Source organism: Pistacia vera, unplaced genomic scaffold (assembly GCF_008641045.1).
Source record: "Pistacia vera cultivar Batoury unplaced genomic scaffold, PisVer_v2 Contig421, whole genome shotgun sequence".
Classification (NCBI taxonomy): Eukaryota; Viridiplantae; Streptophyta; class Magnoliopsida; order Sapindales; family Anacardiaceae; genus Pistacia; species Pistacia vera.
Window position 1 is genome coordinate 297,260 of NW_022196248.1, and position 23,823 is coordinate 321,082.

The window sequence follows — 23,823 nt, forward strand, 5'->3', positions numbered from 1 at the left end:
ACGCTGTGATTGCACAGTAATCGTTGTTGATCGAGTCATTCCTGTAATATCTGAGATCTAAAGTAATCTGGAGATTGATTGAATGATTCCTTGAATTGTTCGCGACTAACTTATGCTAGGTTGAGTTATATCTCGACAAACTTATATTTGATCAATCAATCATAGTTGCCGAGCTAAACTCTTTACATGACATAAACTCTTTATTATAAAGAGTTTATCCATAAAAATAAGAGTTCAAAAGACTCTTTATTCTTTATATATAAATTAAAGAGTGAGTTTGACTCTCCACATTTTTCAGAGAGTCAAATTTCACTCTCTATCCAAATTTTAAATAATAAATTACAAATTTCTATGCATTTTATTTATGATTTACCTCTCCTATTAAGTTTTTTTCTTGAAAAAAACATATTATCTCTCTTAAAATTTAAAGAGTCTATTAGATTTGAATATAAATTTTGTTATTTATATTAAAAATAAATGAAGATGTTCTTTATTTATATGAAATATGTTCTTTAAAATAAAGAGCATCATTGTAGATGCTCTTAGAGTATCTCCAAAGGACTATTTATATGACCCAAACTTTTTATTATAAAGAGTCTATCTATAAAAACAAGAGTCCAACAAACTCTTTATCTTTAAAATATAAATTAGAGAGTAAGTTTGACTCTCCACATTTAGAGAGTCAAATTTCACTCTCTATCTTAATTTTAATTAATAAACTATAAGTTCCTATGTATTTTATTTATTAATTCTCTCTCCCATTAAATCTCTTTCTTAAAAATAAATAGCATTTTCATTAAATTTAAAGGATTTAAATAAAAATTGTGTTCTTTATATTTAAAAATTGAGTAATACTACACTTACACAATTTTTTTACACAATTTTGTAAATATCATGACGTGGCATATGCTACAATCACATAAATTCTATTATAATATTAAAGATTAAAAATAATTAAAAATTTGTGTGATTGTGACATATGTCACATCATGATATAATGAAAATTGTGTAAAAAAATGATGTAAGTGTAACATTATTCTTAAAAATTAATGAAGATGCTCTTCAAAATAAAGAGTACCATTAGAAATGCTCTTAGGTCAACAAAGATAAAAGATTCTTCAAAAAAGTCAAAACAATTGAGTCATAATATGTGGCCTTTTATATTCTTATTCATCAACTATTAGATCATATAAGATTAAACGTTTAAAGTTTGTATCATAACTTTAAGTTAAAAAAAATTTAAGTTGCATATCCTTTTATTTTTTACTTGTATGCATGCAATTAACCCCAAGAGGTTGATCGGATGGTCAAGAATATTTGTTCCCTTAATTGACTTTTTAGGTTCAAACCACCTTAAAGTTACTTTGTGGCTTACCTAGTATATTGAACTTGTAGGATAAGATGTTCTCACGAAATTAGTTGAAGTGTGCATAAACTGGTCTTTATAACAAAAAAAATAATAATAAATAAATATATTTTCTCCCATACTTCCTCCTAATCTATTAAAATTGAAATCAATGGTTGACCGTCAACGATGGCCACATCTTTGGCCGTCAAAGATGGAGTGTTGTGGCCGTTGACGGCTAGATTTGGCCGTAGATTTGGTTGAAAAAGGCCAGATCGGTGAATTACCGGCCATTTCCAATGGTGGCATAGACCGTTGTGACAGATTTCGGCTACCACCGACGGTGACTGTTGGAATTTGGCAAGTATGGGTGGGTGGGGGTATTTTTGTTAATTTTTAAACTTTTTTCTGGGGGTATTTGATGGAATCAATAAACTTAAGGGGTCTAAAAGTAATTAAAAAATAGACTAATATTTCTCAAAGGGCATTCTAGTATTTTCACTAATAAAAGGTACCTATTTGTCATTTTGAAACCTTTTGAGTACTAATATTGTTTTGCCAAACCTTGCGTCGGTGTAAGTCAGTTTCCCCTAACATAAGTAATTAATCTTATATGCAGATTATTAGCATCCAACTCCTCACCTTCACACCGTCCGTAGGTTAAATTAAATTAAATATTCATATATTTATATTAAATAACAATCCCATAAAACTTTCAGATATTTTGAAATCACCCTCATTAGATGTAATTCATTTAATCATATAATTATAAAAAGAAAATTAAAAGTTTATTATTATTATTACATGTTTTTATATAAAAAAATTTAATTTAATATAATGTACATAATTGATTGAAATTAAGTTTGTCTCAATAAGGAAAACTTTCTCTTCGAAAGGATAGAGATTGTAATCCAATTTCATAATTGAAGAGCCGTATTCACTCTCTAATCCCTATCATATCATCAACTCTCCAATTTTTAGTATATTTACAAATGAGCCCTAAGTTTAATATATTTGTAAAGAGTTCCAAACATGAAAGGCTACTATAAAAACCTGCCATGACAGACAGTAAACCGAATCAACATAAATCGTCCTCTCTCCTTTTTCACTTCTTTATTTCTTTTTCCTCTATAATTGAATTTCAATGATTAATTCATGAACAGACCAATCTAAGCCAAGTGCGAAATACTCTTTAGTCACTTTCTATTCTTTATTTGATAATTGAGAAATCATTCTCTACAGTTTTTCTCTCTCTCAAAAGAAGATCCTCTTTTCTCTGAAAGAGATAAATTCTAGCTCCTCTGGATTTGTTTGAGGTATATCTTCTTTTTCATATTCGAATCCATGTTTTACATGATTTATGAAAAAAATACCGTTGAAAGCGGTTTTTCTGTTTTTTGAATCATTCACGTGTTTTTTTTCTTTGTTTTGCTTTTTGGTTCAGCTGTTCGTTGATGGTCATCTAATCTTTGTCTCGCTTAAGAGAGCTTCGAATTTCGCTTCAAGGTAATGCGTGATTCATGTTCTGTTTGGTTGCCGCGAATGGAAAATGAATTGAAAATTTAAATCTTATATTTATTTCTTGTTTCTCTATACTTTTAAGGAATTGAAGGATTTTGTCTTCATGTTCTTTTTTCTCGAGGTTTTCTCAGGAACCAAATAGACGATTACCGGAAACTTCATGTGTTGCCAGCCTCTTTTTTATTATTATTTTTTTTTCTCTACTTATTAACTCTGAAGTTACGAATATTTATTTTTGAGTATATTAATGGAAAGTTGCATACCTCTTCCTTTGCTGTCATTAAACATTGATTATACTGATAATTAACTATTATTTAATATGGTCTGAATCATGGTTATTAGTTGAGGTTACTTAACTGGACTGACTGCTTGAAGGATTGCGCTGACTTGTCAAAGTTGGCGTTCTGCGTACAGTATGTTAAACATTGCTATCAATGACCCGCGATTAGCTAAATGAGAACATCATGACGAATTGCATAACTGTTCATACATACATGCTCCAAATTATATATCAGTGGGCAGTGGCTTCGGCTGAATACCACGGAAGGCATAAGTTGACTGTTAGTATGATAGGCGCTATGAGGAGATTGTAGCCTGAAAAAGTTAGCTTAAATGTGTTATAATGTAAATATGTGCATTAGTCAAAATCTATTTTGTCTTAGAAAACAATTTCTCCATTTCAGCTGATGTCAGTGACACCATTTTAAAAGTTTATTATGGTATGAAGATTGTTTTTATTGCTTTGAAATCATCCAGAAATGTTAAGGGATGGGAAGCATTGCACATGTCCATGTAAAATTGAGTCCTCGGCTTAGTGCCTGAAAAGCTGATTGATCTTCTCTATTTTATTATTGATTGGATGAATATAATTCACGTTGTCTGGAAAATGATGATTTCTGAATTTCAATTGATGTCAGTGACCCCATTTAAAAATTTTATTATGGTATTAAGATTGTTTTTATTGCTTTGAAATCATCCAGACATGTTAAGGGATGGGAAGCATTACTCATGTCCATGTAAAATTGAATCCTTTGCTTAGTGCCTGAAAAGCTGATTCATGTTGTCTATTTTATTATTGATTGGACGAATATGATTCATGTTGTCTGGAAAATGATGCATTGGTTTCAAAAAATGTGTATGATAGGTAGATGTATGTGATTTTTGCAGCATTTTAGTGTTACAAAACTATTAACTCTTTTGGCTTTATATAAAGAGGTTCTTAGGACTGAAAATATTACACCGTCAGAAGGAGCGAAATATTATCTATTGGTGATTGTGATTGTGGTTGTTCCTTGTTCCCCTTCTTTCTGCAAAGACTCATTAATCTTGGGTGATACATTTGGTATTGGGACAAGTTTTATGGTAGACAATGTACAAATACGATGATTATTAATTCTTTCCTTGTTGTCTTTTAACTCCAGAACAAATTTTCTTTTTGTAACGTTGTTGGAGTTTTCTTCTCTTTTCTGACTGAATTCCATATACTATAAATGTAGTGAAAAATGGTTGCCTTTGGGAAAAAGTTAAAGGAAAGACAGATTCAGGAATGGCAAAGGTATGTTTCATTTGTTGATATTCATTTCCAGGTAGCATAAAAGGCTTCTTTCAAGTAAGGAGAAAGAAGCATGATAAAATTTCATTTTGTTTGGTGATTAATTCTTTTTCCTCTAATATTTACCTTTCCAAGAGGAAAGTATGTTGTGACCGCATATTTTAGTTCAACATGTTGCAACTTACTAGAGATGGATTTGATTGTGATTATGAGTATGCCTATTCTAATCGGAATCTTAGTTTAATTCTTATCTTTTGAAAGAAAAAAGAATAAAAGAAGTTCTTATTAGTCTGCCTGAGCACGATGTATCTATTGGTTTCTATGTCTTTCTTTTGTTTGTATGTGATGTTTCACTTTTAGAATCATGACATAGACAATTTCATGGTTCTTACACACACATACATATATCCATTTAGACATACACAGAGAGAGAACAGGGGCTGCTTGGTTATTATTTCACTCGTGTGAATTTTATCATAGTATAATATGGTCTTATATACTCTTGAAGTTGCTTTACCATGCTTATAATTTTGTTTCTTTCAGATACTACATAAACTACAAATTAATGAAGAAGAAAGTAAAACAATATGGTCAGCAGATTGAAGTTGGAGCTCAAGATCGCCGTCATGTTCTCAAGGATTTCTCAAGAATGCTAGATAATCAGGTATGTTGGAAGATAGAAATCAGAAGTGCTATATTGGCTAATAAATGCAAGAGGTTTTCTCAGACGGTGTTTCAAAAAATTATGTGATAAGATTGAAATGAAATAATGCTGGATATATCTGTCATTAGCATTGGTACATTGAGACGTTCTTGCTTTGCATCAAGCCTAGTGTGTGTTCAAGTTATCCTCCTAAGACTTATATTCAGTATCCCCTTGTTATTCTTTAGAGTTTAGAGTACATGATTTCCTGGGGTTTGGTTTTTAAATCAGAAACTCAACCTGTTTAAGTTGTTTTACTTTTAAAGTATTATATACTTCCTTGAAAATTTACTTCATTGAGTTCTTTGTTAAGGTGAATGGGTAGTTGGGTCAAAAAGTTGATAGTGTCAATTAATATATCATATCATAAACTAGGATTCTCATAACAGACATGGAGCTGGCCACACTTGGCATGGAATACTTTTTGAGAGACTATCACTGACATGGATATAGAGATCATAAATTGAATTTCTTTTAGTTAGTTGGTAGCTGGCTGACCTTCATATTTGCACCAAAAAGTATCATGGTGAACTTTTTTGAAGGCTGAATGTGAACAGTTTTTTCATGTACTTTCTTGTTCTTACATTTTCAGATTGAGAAGATTGTCCTTTTTCTGTTGGAACAACAAGGTCTCCTTGCTAGCAGGTTAGCCAGGCTTGGGGAACAACATGACGCTCTTCAGGAGCAGCCAGATATATCCCAACTAACTGAACTACGTGAAGCTTATCGAGCAGTGGGACATGATCTGTTGAAACTTCTATTTTTTGTTGAGATAAATGCTATTGGTCTGCGCAAGATACTGAAAAAGTTTGATAAACGCTTTGGTTATAGATTCACTAATTATTATGTCAAAACTCGTGCTAATCATCCTTACTCCCAGCTGCAGCAAGTGTTCAAGCATGTGGTAATACATATAGTCTATCTCTTCTGTGAAAGTCTGTATTTTAAATTTTAAAATGTGGATCTCATTAAACGTCACTGCTAAAATACTAGAAAAAAAAGGTCAATCAAACATTCTTTGAAAATTGTAAAATTTTGGCTTTTAATATTTATTGGCGACGGTATGCAGAAGTCCAGATTTTACAAAAATGCAGACATCCACAATTGAGAATTTTCGTGTGTATACACACACACACATTTAATTAGGTTTTTCCATGAAACTTTAGTTCATGGTTTCAGATATGCTTGTAAGTTCTAGGGTATGAAAGTGATCTAGAGTCTGAATTAGCCTCTAAGAGTAATTTTCCTCCCGAAGGTTTAAGATAAAAAACTGGAATTGTGTAGGGATTAGGGGCTGTTGTGGGAGCCATATCTCGAAATCTTCATGAACTTCAAGATCGTCAGGGAAGCTACTTATCCATTTATGATCAGCCTGTTCTTCCACTCCAGGTTTATCATATTAATTCAACTTGTATAGACTGTCGTGTTTCTTTCTGACTGTTCTCTTGTACCTGTAGCACTCAAACCCTTGGAATTTACCTTGCAGGATCCTGTTGTTGATTCAATAAAAGCAGCTGTAGACAGGTTAACTCACTCAACAAATTTCCTCAACTTTTTGGCTCAACATGCTCTCATTATGCAAGAAGAGCTACCTACTCCAGTTGAGGAACATGTTGATGATCAGAGATATCATTTCATGTCACTTCTCTTGAACTTAGCAAACACATTTCTTTATATGGTCAATACATATATTATTGTCCCTACAGCAGATGACTATGCTCTGAGCCTGGGAGCTGCTGCAACGGTTTGTGGTGTTGTTATTGGGGCAATGGCTGTTGCACAGGTGTTTTCCTCTGTGTATTTTAGTGCATGGTCAAATAAATCATACTTCAGACCTCTTGTGTTTAGCAGTATTGTTCTTTTCATTGGAAATACCTTGTATGCATTGGCCTATGATCTTGAGTCAATAGCGGTTCTCTTAATCGGTCGTCTTTTCTGTGGGTATGTGCTCTATTATTTTAATTTTTTTTGCTTTGTTTAATTCTTTGATAGACAACTCCAAGATTGTGTATTTAGTGCATTTCAATTTCTCGTTTATCTGTACAATCGTGAATGATGTGACATTTTTATAGATGTAACATTAACTAAAAGCTCATTTCCATCATGATAAAAGTTTTTACCCAAAAAGTACTCTTGTTGGGGAACCATAACTTAAATTTACAGTTTGTTAGATATAGGAATATTTCTAAGTTTAGCTCCTCTTATGTTGATGAAATTGTACTTCACATTTCAGATTTGGATCTGCAAGAGCTGTTAACCGGCGTTATATCAGTGATTGTGTACCATTAAAAATCCGCATGCAGGCATCGGCAGGTTTTGTTAGTGCCAGTGCACTTGGAATGGCTTGTGGTCCTGCTCTTGCTGCCTTACTGCAAACCAATTTTAAGATTTACAAGCTTACATTTAATCAAGACACTTTACCTGGATGGGTTATGGCTGTGGCCTGGTTTATATATTTAATATGGTTGTGGATCTCATTTAAAGAACCTTCTCGTGATATAGAAGAGAATGATAGACCACATGAATCGAATGCAGGTATGTGAACTCCTATCACCTTGTCTTTTTGGCTTTGATATTTTTTTAATAGATGCTTTTATTCATTGGATGTTTATGAAATCATTGGCCTTGAATATAAAACTAAATAATAAGATATTTGTTTCCCTTGAAAATATTTTGTTGTGATTTATGAATAACTTTTTTAATGCCAAGACACATTATCAGAGTGCATCAAAACTGTCCTCCTTTTTACTATAGTATTGGTATTTGTTTAAGTTTTAATTTCACTTGTGTTCTTGATATAAGAAAATTTGATAGGTTTTGATTGAGGATACTAAAGTTTGAAGTGATCGATATAGTCTTCTTCTCCCAAACTAGAAGTGTATAACACAAAATGTTGAAGTCATTCTTATGGTAGTTCATTTTTAATTTTTGAGACTGGTTACAGGTGCAGCTAACATAATTCAGTTGGTACATAGGGGTACTTGGTATTTTAATCTTTTCTCCATTAAACAAACTGCAAACAGGCATTGTCAGCTATTGTTTAATTCAAGAATTATAGTTGCCTCAGAAAGTCTAGGATGGATTCCTGAACACAGTGGACAGTCCCCTCTTAGCTTTGGGTTTTGTGATTTCATTAACCAGCTCTCTGTTGTTCAATGACTGTACAAAATCAGTTTTAAGACTCTGTTAAATGATTTTTGATAAGACTCTGGTCCCGGTTGGTTAGCAATGATGCTTCTTTAGGCTGTATAGGGATTGTGTTCTCTGCAGCTGCTAGGTAAGCTGAATGGGACCCTTCATGGAATTTTATTATTAGGCTGAAGGGTCATTACCAGTGAGATATGCAACTATTAAAATAGTTGGATCTTTGACCTAGTTAAAATGTGGCCTAAAAGTAGTCTTATGGCGTTATACATAGGAGAAGCATCGTTTGACTACAGGCGTAAGTTGAGCTGGGCCATGCAGCTAGTTTTAGTTAATCACTTGAAAGTTTTCTATCTAAAACCATCTATTGCTTCACTTTAATTCATTTTATAGAATTGAATACTTTTCTATGTATAGAAATGTTAATTTTGGATTTTATCCTGATTAATGACAGAACCAGTAGAAAATAATGAACTCGAGAAAGGTCTTAAGCAACCATTACTCATAACTTCTGAAGACAATCAACAAGATGAAGATGGTGATGCAGAATGTGATGGAAGTGAAGAAGGTCCTGAGGAATCTCATGGACCAGCCAATTCAATCAAAGCGGCATATAGACTACTTACACCCTCTGTTAAGGTATGTTGATTCACTAAAATTCATCATAGTTTCCAAAACATTGAAGTTAGATGACATTATTGTGTGGAAAGTACGTTGGTTTACTTAATTAATCAGATGAATCTGCTCATAGAACAATAAACTGTCTCCACTATATAGGATTTTCATTCCATCCAGATGCTAATAAGTTATCTTGTCCAAATTTGACCTGCCATTATCGATTTTTGACTAGATTGTTCTAATATCTTCATCTTCATTTCTATGTTTATTGACTTGTAAATCAGCTGGATATTGTTCAATGCAGTCTAGATATTATGGAATATGAACATTCATCAGATCAGTTATTGCTGAAGGACATAATAGCACAATTTTTGGTATTATTTATAAGATAATCTATTGTATGTAAAAATTTATTGGAAGATACTTACAAGCATGAAAATGAGTTGAGAGGGAACTGAGATCTTGTATTAATTAAAATCAAAGTTGGAGATTGGATGCTCTTCTTTGTACTACAGGACAAAATAACTATTTGACCTCTGTAATTTATAAATCATCACAGAGAGCTTGGGGAAGTCCACGCCTAGTGATCTTCTGATTGTTATTGTGTGTATACTTGGTTTCATTAGCGAGCTTACTGGTCTCGAATTTTATCTGCTTCTCATTGCAAGTTATTTAGCTTCAAATTTATTTCAAGATATAGCACGTCATGATCTCTCACCTGAATTCTTATGTACTTTCCAGGTTCAATTGTTGATATACTTTATGCTCAAATACGTAATGGAGGTTTTACTCTCTGAATCTAGTGTCGTTACCACATACTATTTTAATTGGTCAACAAGCAGCGTGGCTATTTTTCTTGCATGTCTTGGCCTTACTGTTCTTCCAGTAAACATTGTTGTTGGAAGCTATATAAGCAACATGTTTGAAGACAGGTAATGTTTCAATTAGGCATCTTTTTTATCTCATGTTAGGTGATATTAAGTTTAGAATGTTTTTATCATAACCTACTGATGTGTTATTCTTTTTGATCTGGTTTCAGGCAAATTTTATTGGCATCTGAAATCATGGTTTTAGTAGGCATTATCTTCAGCTTCAATGTGATAATTCCATACTCTGTGCCACAATATGTCTGCTCAGGACTCATTTTGTTTGTTTTTGCTGAAGTACTTGAAGGTTAGATCTATTTTTCAATTATTATTAAAAAGCTATAACTAGAATTGAGAAAGATAAAGTTAACAGAATCTTCTCAAAGGGAGAGAGGAAAAATAATTAAAAGCAGGTGTCCAACTTACATGCATCTCTAAATAGTAACAAGTTATCTTGAACAGAGCATCAAGAATGAACTAGCAGTTAAAATTTTATTTGTAATGTGTTAAATGGATCATTTACATACGTTAATTCTCATTTCTGACCATGTTATGTGTGCTTCAGTTTTATTTTTTAAGCAGCATGGCTAATTGCCTTTTATCAACTAGCTGAATGAGGAAAAGAAACAACAAAAATGTAATTTACAACATGATAACAAATGAACGACATAATTGTTAATGAAGTACCAATTTGCCGTATAATAAAAATAGATTTTGTCTTTAGGTCTCATTGTTTCTTCATCCTGATGAATCTGTCGGTTGATACTCTTTGATCCTAATTTATCTGTCGATTTTGGTACAGGCGTGAACTTGGCACTTCTCTCTCGGGTGATGTCTTCCAGGCTTTCTCGTGGAACCTACAATGGTGGTTTACTTTCAACAGAAGCTGGGACGATTGCGAGAGTGATTGCAGATGCGACAATAACGCTAGCAGGGTACTTGGGGGAGAGCAGTCTCTTAAATATCACTCTAATTCCTTCACTCCTTATTTGCATATCTTCCATTATGGCTACCTTCGTTACCTACAACTCTCTATATTGATGGGAGAAGATGTGGTTGGTTTGTCTCAACTCTCAACACAACCACTCCACCTTCTCCTATTACATAATTTGGGTAGCTATTCATTGTTGTATATTTTGTAAGAAGTAGTTCATTGATTCTCTTTAAATGGATTTAAATAAAATCTAAATTTGATTCTGTGCAAAGATAAGTTAGTTTGCAGTCTGCGTTAAACACATTCATGATTTTATATTTTACCAAAAAGCCCTCTATATACTTCCACGTAAGGTGGCAATAAACAGAGGATAATTATTAGCTTCAATTTCGTCTACCTTAGGATGATGGTTCGAAGATGTACATAAACACAAACTAGGATATGCTGACTTATTCGAAAAGAAGAAAGTTGACCTTCACAGTTACACTTGTACCAGTTGAGATCCATATTCATGATAATAAGGTGACTATGTGGATTGTGTGATGAATGAATATAAGACATAAGCCATATGTGATGATTCAAGGGACAATCCTTCATTTTTTACTCAGAAAAAGAAGAATATTGATGGGTCTTTCATAGATTTCTGCATGAAATTATTCAGAATCTGAGTTGGTTGTTTACGTGGCCGAATCTATTAAAAAAATTGGTGAAAGAGGAATACTTTGATATTTTGAATTAGTGGAGGGATTGAAAAAGAACGTTTTGCTAGAGATATCTTAGGCTTAGCGTCTACATTTGGCTTTCAGCATCGTTGTTCGATTTTTAGGGCCACACCGGAGTAAACTTGTTCCACAGACTTTAATGTGTGCTCAGAGTTTGAGAGGTAATGAAATCTGTTCTATTATTACTTTAATCTTATTATTATTATGTTAACTTTACAATACCCTTTTAGTTACAAATCTATATTTTAGTTTTTTAGGTAGACTTCCAAAAGATAAGACCATTGTTGGTCAAGAATTTAAAGAAGATGATAACCCAAAAACAACAATATCGTCATCTTAAAATGTGTTACTTAGTTGTTTTTGCGGCTATTAGGACTCCTTAAACATTACAACTTATAATTAGCTTTATGGATATGAACTTATGAATAATTGATTATGTTTTACAATTATTTTGGGTTGTTAATAATTGGCTATTATTTATGTTTAATATTAATGTTGATGCAAAATTCCATATCAACTAGAATGTCAAGCCGTGAACACCCGTCAACCAAAGGTACTCGATTGACCTAGAAAGGAACTGAGCCAGGTGAGTGCGTCATTCTGGGGAATCAACGAGGGTGGATGCGAGTGATTAGGATGAGGTTGGAGACTTGGAGTCGATGGCAATGTTAGCTAATAATAACAATAAAAAGGTGAGCTTTTTAAAACTGGTTCTGCTAAGCAAGAAATCAATCCTACATCCACTAGTTGTATTTTCGATATGAGTGATTACAAAGAGTTAAAAATAAAGATATAGTACTTTCTCTTTCTTCTTTCTCCTCTATATTTTTGTCTTCTCCCCTCATTTTTAAGGGTTTCGACTGGGTATTTATAGGATCTGTGATGGCAGTTAGGGGTGGAATAAAAAGTCCGAAAACCGAACTGAACCTAAAATCTTTTTTTTTTTTTTTTTTTTTTTTGAAAATTGATTCGGTTTCGGTTTGGGTAAACCAGATTTTTGGTTTGGTTTCGGTTTAGCCAAAAAAATAAACAGGTTAAAAAAAAAATCCTAAATTTTTAGTACTTTATTTACATTAAAAAATATGAATTTAATTGCAAAAGAATATGAATTTAATTCAAGTTAAAATTTTTGAAAAATGTTGGGCCAAAGTAGAGGGATGGATGGAATTGGGCCAAAGTGGTCCAAGCCCATTTGAAAAAAAAACCGGTTAATCGAACCAGAAAAACAGTTCAGTTAATAACCTGTTCAAGTGGAAAACTGGTCTGGTTTTAGTTCAATTTTCCACCTGAACTAGGATCCGATTCGGTTCAAGATTATGGTGAACCGGTCTGGTTAACCGGATTTTTCCACCTCTAACGGCGGTCGTTAGTGGGAGTTGCATTAGCGAAATGATTGTTGTCTAGTCTGATAGATTTTGGACGATTGAGGGCGTTAGGTCATTATTACGCTTATTCACGGTCATAGCCGTAATTAACTTGAGTTTGTCAGTGATTAGTCGTTTGGTTAGGAGAAGATGCTGCATGTACTGCACGTAGTGACCATGCAGCTAAGTAGGCCAACTAGGTGCCGCATCAATCGTTGAAATTTGTTGACATTGGTTCTTTTGTTGCAAGCTGACACCTGTATTAAGCGATGTGTTTTCTTCGACTTGTTCAACGAGGTACCCGAATTGGAACCCCTATGATTTCTCTGAGCTTGAGTTGGATGTTTATCCCGCACAACAATTAATTATCAAAGTTCAGGTGTAAGATTTTTTACATGTTTGAAAATAGTTCAACAAACTTAAAAATTCAAATGAAACATTTAAAGCAGGTTAATTACAAGTTGTCAATTTGAACCTATTTGTTTTGTTTTTTAAATAATTGCAAGAGTCTGGAATTGTTACCCGAGACCTAGACCTGGGTATTCTCGACTGTACACACGGGTCAAGTCCAATGCTTGAATAGAATAATACTACACATACATCATTCCCATACAACATTATATGGCAAGATGTGATTGGATGAAAGTTTAATTTTAACTTTAAATTAACCAATCATATCTTGTCACATAATGTTGTATAAAAAATATTGTATAAAAATAATATATGTGTAGTATTACTCGCATGAATATCTGAGCTAGGTCTAGAAAATTGACATCGTTAATTACGTATGTTCATCTCAATATGCACTACGTCTAGATTGTGTCTTATTTTCAAGTTTAGCAGCAACCCTTTTTTGACACGTAGACATTTGGATGTGTAAACTTGTGGTGCATTTCCCGTTTCTCGTTTACCACTGTATAGCGGAAACGACGATGCCTCATGTCACATATTTTGTTACGTAGACGATGTCACGAAAATTGTCTATTTCTTAAGGTATTTTGCCTTCAGAAATGAGTGTGATGCAATTCTTCGTCGGACGCTGTTGGATTTGAAAGATATATAAGTTGTTGGAAAAAAAAAATAGTATTTTCCAAGCTCGAAATGTGCTATTGTTGTAGGAAAATAATTATAAACTACCAAAAAATCTTGTTGGAAATATACAAGAAAATGGTAGGAAAACAAATTTACTGGTATAAGTGTTAGGGTCTTAGAAAAGGCGAATATTCTACACTGGTAGCTTTTTAAATTTTTTATATACCTGATTATATCATTATCAACTTCAAAGTTAATTAATTTCAAAATTTATTTACCAAACACTTTTATATTGTAGCTTAACAATTAAGTGGTTAATTTTTAAGTTACAACAACCCTAAACACACTCTTAATCCAAGTTGTTTCCGTACACGTTAACCTGTTTAACACATAAAATTATATATTTCAATATGGTAATTAATTTTAACTCTAAAATTCAAAAAGTATAATTGTTTTAGAAACTAAAACAAGTGATACATAAATAAAATAATGACGGGATTAACTAATTTTATTATTATGAGGAGATTATAACTTAATAAATGTGTAGATATAAAAATTATTATTTTGATTTCCTATTTTATAATTCATGTTTTAGTAGTATAGTATTAGGATTTCAATTTATATTTTAGTAGTATTAGAATTTCAATTCAACTAGTGCTTCAATTGCCTATTTTTGAAACAGATAGAAGATTGTGTCTTAGAACTAACAAAGATAAATGTCATTGATGAAATTATAAATGCACTTGTTATATGATCGATTGATGTGAAGCCACACACAATTACCAATTGTTTTAAGCACTGCAAAATTAGGATCCCCGATGTCGTTGAACTGTAAGTTATAAATGAAATGGATGAAGAGAATCAAAGAGTCATTATATAATTGAGTGATCAGATTAGACAACTTTACTATATTAATCAAATAGATATTAATGTCTTCCTCAATCATTCAAATAAGCAACATGTCATGTATGCTTTAACTAAAGAAGAAATCATTGCTATAGTTAGGCAAAAAAAGAAAGAAAATAATCATGAGAATGATAGTATGAAAATACAAAAGTTTCATGCCAAGAAGCTCCAAACATATTTGAGAAACTAGAAATATTTTGGCTTCAATAAGAAGGTGTCCATGTTAGTTAGTTATTACGTACCCGCAAGTTAAAAGATGTCCCAAACATCTCTAAACATAAATCATTGTTCCAAACAACTTTAGATAAATATTTTATTTCATTTGAAACTTTTAATATAATATAACATATATTTTTTTTGCAATATTCAGATAATTATTACTATATGGAGGAAACTTTTCTTAAGACGGAAATTCGAAAAATTATAATTTATTACAATGTAGAGTTTATTATTATTTATAACTATCCTAAATTAGGACTAAATTTTTTTATAATTATATAAAATTTATTCTTATATAGAATATTACTATAAAGATGTTTTAGTATATATATATATAAACTTTGGGTGAGTATATAATTAGTTTAGCCTAATACAAACTACCAACCTCGCTTTGATATTCCACCTTCGTTAGTCTACATCTACGTAAATTCCGCTTTGACCATCTTTGACCTTTTAAATACTTAAAATTCTTTATGTAATAATAAATAAATTAAACTCCAAATTAATAAAATTAAGGAAATAACTATCTACATCTCAAATTTCTCTCACCAAAACCCTCTTCGTCTCCCTCATTTTAACAAAGTACACAAATGAAAACTTGGCATCCTTAATCATCTCTGAACATATCAAAATCGAAACTTCACATAATCAAGCATCTCCAGACAAACCTAATACATATATAATAAATCTCACTGATTAGGCATCTCCAAACAAATCTAAAACAAAACTTCAAATAATCAAAATCCAAAAATAATGTCTACAACCCAAGAAAACCTTAAAAGAAACATAAAATCCAATCACTAAACCACCCCACTGTGGCCGGCAAACAAAAACGAAAACAGAGATTATAGTTGCCATCCTACTGATTGCGGCTTGGGTAGTGCTGCTTAGGCCACGATCTAGCCATGACATGGTCGGCCTAGTCGGTTTGTCATTTTTTATTTTATTTTTTACCTTTTGATTTGTGAGGTTTAAGAGTATTAACGTTGAATTGTTACGTTTAATGTTATATATGTTAAATCTTTTTTAGGGTTTTATGCATCAAGTGGAAGGACATAAATGCCCATTAACGGTTAAATTTACCGTTGAAATTTGAAAGAAGGGTGGAATGTTTGATGGTTTTTCAAAATGAGGGTATCAGTTTGTATGTAGGCTAAACTTCAGAGGATACATGTGTTATCGGCCTTTCTTGAAAATCCTATGGTTCAAGTTGAAGTTTTGAGGACGGGTTATTTTTGCACATCCCTGAACAAACAGGCCCTACGATTTCATGACTATTTGTTGTGTAGCAGTAGCAGGCAGCAACCATCTTCGGTGAAGCATTTAATTTTTTTTGCATTAGACTCACAAATTGTTGGTGTTTTGTTGCAACAGTGCGAGAAATACAATGTTAATATTAGACTCTTTGTTTAATAAAATCGAGGGAGAAAATATACAGAAATTCTTTGACATAAATAGCCGCCAGACCAGTTCAGATGTAAATCCATTTATGATTTACCGATGAATTATTTGAATGCGTGAAATTTAATTAAGGAGTGTCCCCAAATGCCAGCTGTGGACATAACTCTGCAAAACCTTCTACACCGCATATATTAGTTGCTGCAATGAATGCCTATGCTTCATGTTTCTAGAGGTTTTTATTTTTGTCCTTTAATTTTACAGACTTCATCTAACTCAATAATGAACTATTGGACTCCCACTCTGCATTAAGCTAAGCTGAACTACTTTCAAAGAGTTTGTTAGATTTCATTTATATCTTCTTCAATTCCCGATTTTAACCTTGGACCTTTATCACTTACATAACTGCTGCTTCAAGTATTAAAGGTAGTATTAATTAGCTTCCAAATCAGCTCTATCTCTCTTTCGCTAGTGATATTATTATCACCTTTATAGTATACGTATCTCTAAATTAATTTGTATGGAATTAGGGTAAAGATGATATGATTTAACGAAACCTTCTTGATTAAATCTAAGTTAAGAGTGATAATTGGTGTGTTTTAAAGACCATACACAATGGCCATATATCAGAAATATGGCATTTAATAAAATTCGGCGTATAATTAAGCATCGGCAATGTAAAGTGCAGACCAGTCGTAGTTATTAGGTGGCCTTAACTACACCTAACTAACTGCTTTTCTCTCTTTCCCATATTTTAATTGTAAAGTCACCCAAGAACTTTTATATGATCAGCTAATTAGTAAGTAATTATAAGTAGCGAAAGTTCATCTCCTACCTCTCTTTTATCTGTGCTACCTCATTATTGTTTTTATGAGCCTTTTATAAATGCGCTGACAGTTCGTTGTGGCTTTCACAGTTTCTGCATTTCATTGAATCTTTGTGGGTTTTTGTAATTTTTAATCTTTGTGCATGCAGAAGTTGTAGGCATCACCAAAGATTGTTGCATTCTAAATTATATGAGAAAGAGAACTTGTTTAGAGTTAGAACTATAATCTATCTCATAAAAGCGATTGTCAAAGCGTTTCTTAAATATCTTGATCTTGTTTGAGGTCATGGGTGTTTGGTGGTGGAGTATTTTTCTTGCTGCAATTCTCTTCTTTCATGACTTTTGTGCCTCTGAAACAGGTACTCTCATCTTCTTCTTCTTCTTCTTCTTCATCTTCTTTTATATATCCTCTTTTCTTTTCTTTATTAATCTTTCTATCATTACTACCTTTCATTGATCAATTGTAGAGTTTCTTTCTGGCATAGAATTAGAGCACTATATATATATATATATATAATTTCATTAATTTACCATATACTGAGGGATTATTTGTTAACAAATAATAGAAGATTGGCCTGTTTTTGGTCAAGTCTATGGTGTCATTAGACGTGAAAAGTGGGAAAGTTTTCTGCACAGTGATCAGAAGCTTTCTACTCAAAGTTTGATCATTTCCTTCATTTAAGTGTAGCAATATCATTTCCTTTATTAATTGTCTTATAAATGCAAATACTTTCTCCAAGAGTGTTCATCAAAATTTGCTAAAGGAAGACTTCATCATCAACTTCAATGAAATTAGAAAATACCAATTTTTTTATTTTTTTTTTAATTTGAAAAAGAAGAAAATAAAGTGAAAAACATTTTTAACCACACCGCGTGACTCATTTATGGTGATGTGACTGACTTAAATGCATATGTACAAAGATTCACTATAGCTCAAGATATGCATTTTGCATCGGTCATATCATACCAATTACTAGTTTATAATCTGCATTTTTTTCACCGAAAATGTAGTTGCTAACTACAATGCTTTTAATTTAATTTAATATATTTTTATATGATATTGAGCTCATCCTATAAAATGTATAAATTTTGTGGAGAGTACAAAGGTTGAGAAGAAAGAGAGCTTGTTTCTTTGTCGGCATATAAAGTAGTTGAGTATAAACAAATAATAATATCTTCATAAAATTAATTAATAACTTTAAGTATCCTCTCTTAATTAATATTATATTTTTCTAAAAATAATATACGCTTTCATTGCTAAAAATTATATGATCGAGGATACATAGATTTTTGTGGGTTTGAAGATTTTAAAAGAACCTCATTTTTTGAGTGTTGTCGTTATTATTAGTTATAATTTATAATTTATTGTTGAAAAAAAAATAAAAAAGATAATGCTATACAATACATCTTAATTAAGAATGAGTTTGGGTAACAAATCTATATAGTAGTATTAATTAGTTATTGTGTACAGCTCCAAACTACTCCTTTATGCAGAACGCAACCTCAGCTCCATCGGTATCCTACTACGATTACATAATTGTTGGTGGTGGTACAGCTGGCTGTCCTTTAGCTGCCACTCTTTCTCAAAACTCATCCGTTTTGTTACTTGAACGTGGTGGCTCACCTTATGGCAACCCTAACATCACGAGCTTATCTTCTTTTGGTGCTGCTCTCTCTGATCTCTCTCCCACTTCTCCATCCCAGCGTTTCATTTCTGAAGATGGCGTCATTAATGCCCGCGCACGCGTTTTGGGTGGAGGCTCTTGCCTCAACGCCGGCTTCTACACTCGCGCCCCTCCAGATTATGTCAGGTAAATTACAAGATTACTTGTAATGTATATGTAAACAATGTTTGATATGAAACTAAAGATTTTATGGTTATATATAAAATAGAGATGTGGGGTGGAACGGACGGTTAGTGAACGAATCGTACGAGTGGGTAGAGGAGGTGGTGACATTTGAGCCACCAATGCGGCAGTGGCAGTCTGCAGTGAGAGATGGGCTGCTAGAGGCGGGTGTGTTGCCGAACAATGGCTTCACATATGACCATCTGTATGGGACAAAGATTGGTGGAACTATTTTTGATCAAAAGGGTCAGAGACATACTGCTGCTGATTTGTTGGAGTATGCTAATCCTACTGGCCTCACTGTTCTCTTGCATGCCTCTGTCCATAAGATATTGTTTAGACATAAAGGTATCCATATATTTCTTGGTTTAGTATTGACGCACATAAAATTTGCTCTAGTTATTAACTATAAGTTTGTAATTAAACAGGCAAAATTAGGCCGTTGGCTCATGGAGTGATTTTCAGAGATGCAAAAGGAGCAAAGCGTAGAGCATATCTGAAGAATGGCCCCAAGAATGAGATTATAATATCATCTGGCGCGCTTGGAAGCCCACAACTTCTGATGTTAAGTGGAGTGGGTCCTGCAGAACACCTCAAGGCTCACAATATCACAGTAGTGTTGGACCAACCATTGGTTGGTCAAGGAATGTCCGATAACCCCATGAATGCAATTTTTGTGCCCTCCCCTCTTCCGGTAGAGGTTTCCCTTATTCAGGTCGTCGGCATCACCCATTTTGGAAGCTACATTGAAGCTGCAAGCGGCGAAAACTTTGCTGGTGGCTCAAGTCCACCTAGAGACTATGGCATGTTTTCTCCTAAGGTATGGTGAATCCCTTTTGCGGTCTAATTTATAATAGGGTGGTCCTAATGTATGCCCTTAATGCACATATTCAGGACAAAAAAAATTAGCATTTTGGTATATTATAGATTGTGTATTTTTGTCTTTCTCTACATAATATGTATCAAAATATCAGGAGAGGATCCTAATTCTAATTTTTTTTTGTTCATATATGCAGATTGGGCAGCTCTCTACAGTGCCTCCCAAGCACAGGACCCAAGAAGCCATAGACAAAGCTGTTGAGTACATGAACCAACTGGACGACACAGCCTTTAGAGGTGGATTCATTCTTGAAAAGGTTATGGGGCCAGTCTCCACAGGCCATTTGGAGCTCAGAAACCGCAATCCAAACGAGAACCCGTCAGTCACCTTCAATTACTTCAAAGAACCCCAAGACTTAAGCAGATGTGTCCAAGGCATTCAAACCATAGAGAAAATAATTGATTCAAAAGCTTTTTCCAAGTTCAGATATAATTTTATGTCGTTACCAACACTACTGAACATGACAGCAAGTGGCCCAATAAATTTGTTACCGAAACATAGCAATGCATCGACATCATTAGAGCAGTATTGCAAAGATACAGTGATGACCATATGGCATTATCATGGAGGGTGTCAAGTTGGTCAGGTTGTCGATCAGGATTACAAGGTTCTTGGTGTGGATGCATTAAGGGTTATTGATGGATCCACGTTTAATTATTCTCCTGGGACTAATCCACAAGCCACTGTCATGATGCTTGGAAGGTAAATATACTTCTAGCTAGTTTAGTCTTATTTTTAGTTGCATCCTTAGAATATTTGATTGATGGGGTTTATTTTTTATGTTGCAGGTACATGGGAGTGAAGATTTTGAGTGAAAGATTGGCAAAGTGATTGACACGCATCGTTTGATGTTTGTTTTTCTATTCGAATTAAATAAAATTAAAAAAAAAAAAGATGGCTTTTGTTCAGTTGGCTCCCTTAGCCCAAAACTAATATATGAAATGTTTGTTTAGAATTTGCTTCTTGTTCTATATTGTTGTTGTTGCTTGATAAATACTTATTTTGAACAATGAGACTGCAGAAATGTAATCGCGTACATAAACTATCATTTGTTTGTGGTTAATTTTTAATTAGCTGGTTTATAAATATATACGCTTTTGTATTATGTCCTGCTGTGTTATTCTAGAATTATAATTAATTATGTATAGTTTTCAGAGAGATGATGAAATTTGTTGTTCACGTCTTTTGTTCTTGAACTTGTCAACTCAACTTTCAGTACGTCATCTCAGATTTTCTACTAGAATTAAAACCCGATTGAGCAAAACGAATTGGGTTAACGAAATAATGAGAGAGTTAATTAACGACTACTTATCTTCTCAAAGCTAAAGAAATTTAAAGTTTACATTCGTATAAAACGCAAAATTAAAAAAGAAATACCCAATTTTGGTATTACAAAGACAATCTAATTAAACATACCACTTGTGTATAAAAGTAAATAATTTAAAGGCAAGAGAGGGACCGCGGTGTTTCGCATACAAATAACGGGAGACACATGGAAGACAAAGGCAATTACAGATCATTTATCAGGCCTTGGGAGTTATTCTGATTGGATGATGATGAAATGATCTTAAACATCGTAAGGGTCATTCGGATTTTCATAAACCCAAGAGGCAATATATATATATATATATAAAGCAAATCAGAATTAATGAGGAAAGAATATGTCATAGGATATACCTCGAGGCCCAGATTTTGGTGCCAAAAAGACAAAGTAGCTAGGCATCTCCTCTTGACTCCTTTTTCTCTCTTCGATCTCTTCCCTTCACAACTTCCATTCAAGCTTTAAGCATACATGGATACGGAGACATCACAGTCTAAATCATGCTAACAAGAATCTCAAACATTTGTAAGAAGCTTTTCAGATAAAAAGAGATCGACTTTCACAGAATGCGTGGAAAGCATGCACCAAATTTAAAGGATATTATATATATCAATGGCATATGCTATTTCTTCAACAGTTTATTCCACATCTAGTGCCCTTCAGAACAGCCTATAAATATCAAAGCTAGTTGACGCATCCTTCAATGAGATGAGTGATGAGGAGAAACCGATAATTAAGCGACTTAGTTGTAGGGCTTCTCTCCTTTGGCAGGTGAAGGTCATTGATGAATGATGACATCATATTGGGTTTTTTATGACCCGCCAAAGGAGAGTTGCCCTTTAACTGATTCAGCTTAAATATATAATCTCAAGGGCTATAGTATATATGCTTCTCTCTTGCACAACTCAAGGTATGATATTCAGAAAAAAACTGAATTTGTATATATATATATATATATATATATATAATATGTTCTTTTTGAATTGAAATGCTTCATACATCAAAATTATGTGCTTGACCAGCCGACGGGAGTGACATATGCATGATCATGATGTAGTATAGGTTCAAAGCTTAGATTTAAGAGTATGCATACATATATATATGCAGGCCACCGGCTTTTGTCGACAAAATGCAACAGTTTCAGTCGTCGACTAAATGAAAATTGAAGGGTAACGAAGAGAAGTTGAACTCTTACCAGTGGAAGTTGGCTTCTTTTCTTCTACAGACAATACAACGAAATAGAGGGGACTAATCGGCATCCACAGATCCACTTATATCTATACATAACTACATGCATTGATAATTTCTTATGATAAATTTGTTATAACCTTTTTCAACGTATAAAGGGGCCCTTCATTTGATCCGAAGCAGCTGGCAATATCCTGCTTATTAATTTGCTTCCAATATGTTTACTTCATCTCAGTTTCTTCAAGTAAAAAGGCCTTCTCTGTAGCTCTGTTCATGTATGCTTCACCTAAAGCTTAAATAACCTTGAATCGGCTTTTATGTTGGTGGCTTCTGTAGTAAAAGAAGATGATGGAAAAGGTATTTGCTATATATTAGAATTATTATGCAGGTATTTCACTAATATAGTGGTGATAAATAACTGATGGAACGATGAGACTGTAGTCTATATATAGAGCCTTTGAATTTTAAATAGAAGGATATGTTTTTGTGATATGACGCTCGATCGTTAGCAAAAAGGTTCTAGCTATCTAGATGGATCTAGTTACTTCTTTTGAGATTTCTGTAAGTGATCAATCTTCAGAATGAACTAGTCGTCATTAATTGAGAAATATTATATGCAAAATTACATGAATTGCCAGTGAATGGAAAGGTTGTCTTGCTACTATTAGGAATTTCCGTGATATATATATTAGCATTCAAGACAGTTTATATATAAATATTACGGCCAAAATGAGTCTACTACGTTTTTGTGTATTACTTGACCTAGCTACTTCTCGTCTTAAAAAAGAAAGGAAATTAATAACAAAATTTAATTGACTTGAAGGCATATATAGGATCAAATATCAATTAATTGTGCTACTTTCTGCACATGATGTGAAGGTGTAATTAATTCTTGTTACCAAAACAACGACTTTATTAATCTCTTGATACGGTGGTGCTGTTTCGACTTTCATTCTTTCAATGAAGCTACATTTTCCTTTCATTCTCTTCTTCCCTCTTGTAGAATGAAGATTTCTCAAGAGCAGGACAGTAGCCCAGCTCGCCTGTTTTCACTTCCTTAGATATCGGCCGATTTAGTCCAAAATAAAATTGGAGAAACTGGAAAAGGAAAAGAACATCCAAGAAATCACTGCATGAGTTATCATTTTTAACTTAATACTCATTTTTTCCTAAAATTTAGTGAATTGAAAAGGCTATATTTTTTTTTCTTTTCACTCAATGAATTGTTATCTAAATGATTAATCTTAATTGTGTTGACAACATCATCTTTATATACTATTATAATTACATCAATATCCATTTGTATAACCTTTTTTCAATTTTCTTCTAGTACGCCTGTTAGAGTAGGTGCCCTAGAGCCAACCAATTATTGTAGAATTGATTCTTTGTAATAATGTTGATTGATTAATAAAAGACAATTTATTTTATATCGTGTAA

At 33.0% G+C, this 23,823-nt stretch overlaps 2 protein-coding genes and 1 long non-coding RNA gene across 4 annotated transcripts; all 3 read left to right on the forward strand.

Moving 5' to 3' along the window:
- Window positions 1-2,423: 2,423 nt before the first annotated feature.
- Window positions 2,424-10,941, forward strand: LOC116142888 (SPX domain-containing membrane protein At4g22990-like). Of its 2 annotated transcripts, none has more exons than XM_031428297.1 (12): window positions 2,424-2,661; window positions 2,790-2,851; window positions 4,363-4,421; window positions 4,962-5,082; window positions 5,714-6,025; window positions 6,406-6,510; window positions 6,608-7,062; window positions 7,355-7,656; window positions 8,720-8,904; window positions 9,625-9,815; window positions 9,923-10,056; window positions 10,552-10,941. In XM_031428297.1, exons 3-12 carry the CDS (start codon window positions 4,369-4,371, stop codon window positions 10,788-10,790), a joined length of 2,097 nt encoding a protein of 698 aa, XP_031284157.1. In that variant the 5' UTR covers window positions 2,424-2,661; window positions 2,790-2,851; window positions 4,363-4,368; the 3' UTR covers window positions 10,791-10,941. The 2 variants fall into 2 exon arrangements, with proteins under 2 accessions (XP_031284157.1, XP_031284158.1); XM_031428298.1 differs by having other exon boundaries at window positions 2,425-2,661; window positions 6,608-6,645.
- Window positions 10,942-11,475: 534 nt separating this feature from the next.
- LOC116142887 lies at window positions 11,476-16,033 on the forward strand. Its single transcript, XR_004130060.1, has 3 exons — window positions 11,476-11,566; window positions 11,927-12,097; window positions 15,957-16,033. It is a non-coding gene; the product is annotated as an uncharacterized LOC116142887 (long non-coding RNA).
- A 1,102-nt stretch (window positions 16,034-17,135) lies between these two features.
- On the forward strand, window positions 17,136-20,761 carry LOC116142903 (protein HOTHEAD-like). Its single transcript, XM_031428319.1, has 6 exons — window positions 17,136-17,509; window positions 18,622-18,961; window positions 19,044-19,345; window positions 19,426-19,817; window positions 20,014-20,579; window positions 20,666-20,761. Exons 1-6 carry the CDS (start codon window positions 17,437-17,439, stop codon window positions 20,706-20,708), a joined length of 1,716 nt encoding a protein of 571 aa, XP_031284179.1. The 5' UTR covers window positions 17,136-17,436; the 3' UTR covers window positions 20,709-20,761.
- The last annotated feature ends 3,062 nt before the right edge of the window (window positions 20,762-23,823 follow it).

Excerpts from the sequence above, each read along its gene's own strand:
- LOC116142888 (XM_031428297.1), top strand. The coding sequence starts at position 4,369 with ATGGTTGCCTTTGGGAAAAAGTTAAAGGAAAGACAGATTCAGGAATGG. Across the intron at positions 7,063-7,354 it reads ATCGGTCGTCTTTTCTGTGG|ATTTGGATCTGCAAGAGCTG; the intron begins GTATGTGCTCTA and ends TTCACATTTCAG. Across the intron at positions 9,816-9,922 it reads AGCAACATGTTTGAAGACAG|GCAAATTTTATTGGCATCTG; the intron begins GTAATGTTTCAA and ends ATCTGGTTTCAG.
- LOC116142903 (XM_031428319.1), top strand. The coding sequence starts at position 17,437 with ATGGGTGTTTGGTGGTGGAGTATTTTTCTTGCTGCAATTCTCTTCTTT. Across the intron at positions 19,346-19,425 it reads GATATTGTTTAGACATAAAG|GCAAAATTAGGCCGTTGGCT; the intron begins GTATCCATATAT and ends GTAATTAAACAG. Across the intron at positions 19,818-20,013 it reads ATGGCATGTTTTCTCCTAAG|ATTGGGCAGCTCTCTACAGT; the intron begins GTATGGTGAATC and ends TCATATATGCAG.